The sequence below is a fragment of the Psammomys obesus genome, unplaced genomic scaffold (assembly GCF_907164565.1).
Source record: "Psammomys obesus unplaced genomic scaffold, mPsaObe1.curated_primary_1811, whole genome shotgun sequence".
In the NCBI taxonomy this organism is placed as follows: domain Eukaryota; kingdom Metazoa; phylum Chordata; class Mammalia; order Rodentia; family Muridae; genus Psammomys; species Psammomys obesus.
The window spans coordinates 9298479-9301520 of record NW_026596143.1 but is presented as its reverse complement, the minus strand read 5'-3'; the positions used below and the strand labels follow the sequence as shown (position 1 = coordinate 9301520).

Here is a 3042-nt window from a genome sequence, read left to right as displayed (position 1 = left end):
TTTCTTTCTTTCTTTCTTTCTTTCTTTCTTTCTTTCTTTCTTTCTTTTTTTTTGAAACAGGGTTTCTTTGTATGTAGCCTTAGCTGTCCTGGAACTCAATGTAGACCAGGCTAGCCTTGAACTCAGAGAGATCCGCATACCTCTGCCTCCCAAGTGCTGGGATTACAGGTGTGCACCACCACAGCCCTTTGAAGGCCGCCTTTTCTGTGGGCCTTGCTCATCATGGATGATTGACAGGGAGAACTGAGGGGTGAGTGGATTGAGGGATTGCATGCGGCATAGGGTGCTCAGAGGTCTGAGAAAAAGAAAAACAAAGGTGCATCTTGGTGGCCAGCAAGCACTTCATGAGGGAGGGGCTTCCTGAGTGGTGATGGGGTAGGCAGTGGAGAAGGGCTGTGGTCAGGTTGGCCAGGTACCACGGTCAGCCTTACTCCGCCATGGTCCAGATTATGTAAAAGAACCTGCTGCCTCTGCTGTGGCCACACTTCCAGGAAGTGGGAAACGAAACAGGCAAAGGGTTTCAGGAGGCCTTAACAACTTCTTTATTACACCTGCCCCACCAGGAACCAGGATCATCTATGACCGGAAATTCCTGATGGAGTGTCGGAATTCACCTGTGGCCAAAACACCCCCCAAGGACCTGCCAGCCATTCCTGGGGTCACTAGCCCTACCAGTGATGAGCCTCCCTTGCAAGCCAGCCAGAGCCACCTGCACAGCAGCCCGGAAGACAAGCAGGCGGGCGGTCAGTGGCTGGGCCTCTCCGCACCCTGAACTGGGAAGAGGGTTGTGTGGGAGAGGGTGATGGTGACTGTCCACCTTCTGAGGAGCAGCTGTGGAGATCCCAGAGGGTGGGGCGCGGGTGGGAGGCAGAGCTCCCATTGGTGCCAGGTTGCTCCTGCATAGCTCCAAGGACCTCCGGACAGCTGATCTTCTGTACCACCTAGTTAGTGAGGAGCTGGTCTAAAGTGACAGTGGCTTCACCCAGCACCTTTCACCAGCCCGCCTCTCTGTATAGTTGCTTCCTTAGGATGACCACCCGCACCACCCTTGAATCACGGTGGTGATATTTGTGGTGTAGGTGACAACTTAGCAAAAGACATGGTGTACTTCCCTTCTAGAAAATCACGTGTCTGCAAGAAAAAACAGAACAAAACAAACCAACCTAGGCATCTCCTGGCAGGTTACTGGTTATTTAGTGGATTGCTGATGAAGACAGGCAGACAATGCCTCCCATTGTTACTGAAGCTTTGACATTTAAAGCTAGGTCCTTCTTGGTTGTCCGCTCCTCCCGAGAGTAATCAAAGCAGCTACCCTGGCAGCCTCCTGTGAGGAATGACCTTGTGTTCTTGTGGCAGAGTGTCGGAGCTCTCCGCTGTGGGTTAATGTTGCACAAGCATGTCCACGTGCCCTCCGTCTCGGGAGGACCACCTCTGCTGCTCCGCTTTGAAGGCAGTGCTCCAGGCCTAGCCAGGGATCTGCTGACACCCACTGACCCCGTAGGATGGGATTGCTAACTACCCCAGGAACCCAGCAGCCGAGACAGACATTTACCTTGTTTAGATTGAGATGGAGGTGGTGATGGAGGGGAGCGGTGACAGGAAGGGGCATTTGACTGTGTGCAGAGGGCAACTGGACAAGTGGTTCCCAAGCCACACATGTGGGTCCCTGCCCTGTGTTCAAGGATGGAGGGACACCCTGGTCACCACAGTGCTTCCTACCTTTACCCGTATACCTCAAACCAAAGATGACAGAGTTCAACAAAGTTAAGCTGCACCTGAAACTGTCACCATTAATTGGAAGGCTGTCATTTAACCATGCTGGCACACCTACCTTGCTCCTAGTTCTGATGGTACGCTATCTCTCAGCTCCACGTAGTGGCCTATTAGACCCAAACAGTGTTAGCATTAGTAGGGGGGGATGGGAAGGGGAGGGGAGGTAAGGGTTATGGGTGCATAGTTTTAACTTTCCTCACAAGAAACAAAACTCCAGTCCTTGAGCCACATATTAAAAACTGCATTTACAAGCTGGGTGTGGTGATGCACCTGTAATGCCAGCACTCAGGAGGTAGAGGCAGGCGGATGGATCTCTGTGAGTTCGAGGCCAGCCTGGTCTACAAAGCAAGTCCAGGACAGCTAAGGCTATCCCCCGAAAAACCCCAAACAAATAAATTGAATCTACAGAAAATTCAGCACTGTCACCTCTCTTATGAGGAAGCCTGCTCTCTTATCCCAGTCAACTTCTCTCTTTCTCTTTGGCAGCCTGTATGCCTCCACTCGACCCACAAGAATCACACAGACATTGTCCTTGGCCTCCAATCCTGGAGTGCTTTCACTTGCCACTTGCTTATTGGCCTTCTGGTCTTTTCTTTCCACAGGTGACGAGTCACAGTTTGAGATGGACATTTAAGGGACCAGCCATAGGACGGAGTAATGCTTCTGGGGCCCTGAGGGCCTCAGGAGGAGAGCCAACGGCAGCCAGGCCTTGTACCAGGCAGACATTGGGTGTGGGCCAGGCACCCGGTCCTGCTCCTCAGGGCACCTGTTTTGCCTTCTGTTTTGTGAACACCAGCGCATACCTCCTTGTGCCTCTGTTGGTATCGAGCTGCTACTCCAGAGGAAAAACTCTCGCCTGTACCCTGCCTCAAGTGCCAGGAAGTGGACAGAGGGGCCTGTCAGAATGGTCTTCTGGCAATTCTTGCCTCCACCTCTGGAGCACACCCACCGTTTCCTTAGGTTGGGGTATCTGGGAAGGCTATTCTTCACTTCTTTCCCTGAGAGGAAATAAAAGCCACATTTACCCTAGGCCCCAAGTTGGGCCCTGTCTGAACTGTTTTCAATTTAAAGTGATAACACAGTTACTGTCTGTTCAGTGCTTACACTGTACTTTCCTTTACGTTACCTCATGTAATTAGCATACTAGTCCTCTAGGTAAAGCAGAGAAGGCCTTACTGTCACTTTACAGCTGAGAAATCTGGCTGAAGATAAAAGCTTGTCCTTCGTGGGGCTGGGCTAGAGCTCTGCTGCTCTGTTGTTCTTGTTTTT

At 51.6% G+C, this 3042-nt stretch overlaps 1 protein-coding gene across 1 annotated transcript in view; it reads left to right on the top strand.

Moving 5' to 3' along the window:
- The window catches only part of Eif4ebp1 (eukaryotic translation initiation factor 4E binding protein 1), a 14763-nt gene extending 11953 nt beyond the window's left edge, over positions 1 to 2810 (top strand). The window contains exons 2-3 of the mRNA XM_055593408.1: positions 564 to 743; positions 2376 to 2810. Coding sequence (XP_055449383.1) covers positions 564 to 743; positions 2376 to 2407 — 212 coding nt within the window. The 3' untranslated portion in view covers positions 2408 to 2810. The remainder of the gene's footprint in view (positions 1 to 563; positions 744 to 2375) is intronic.
- The last annotated feature ends 232 nt before the right edge of the window (positions 2811 to 3042 follow it).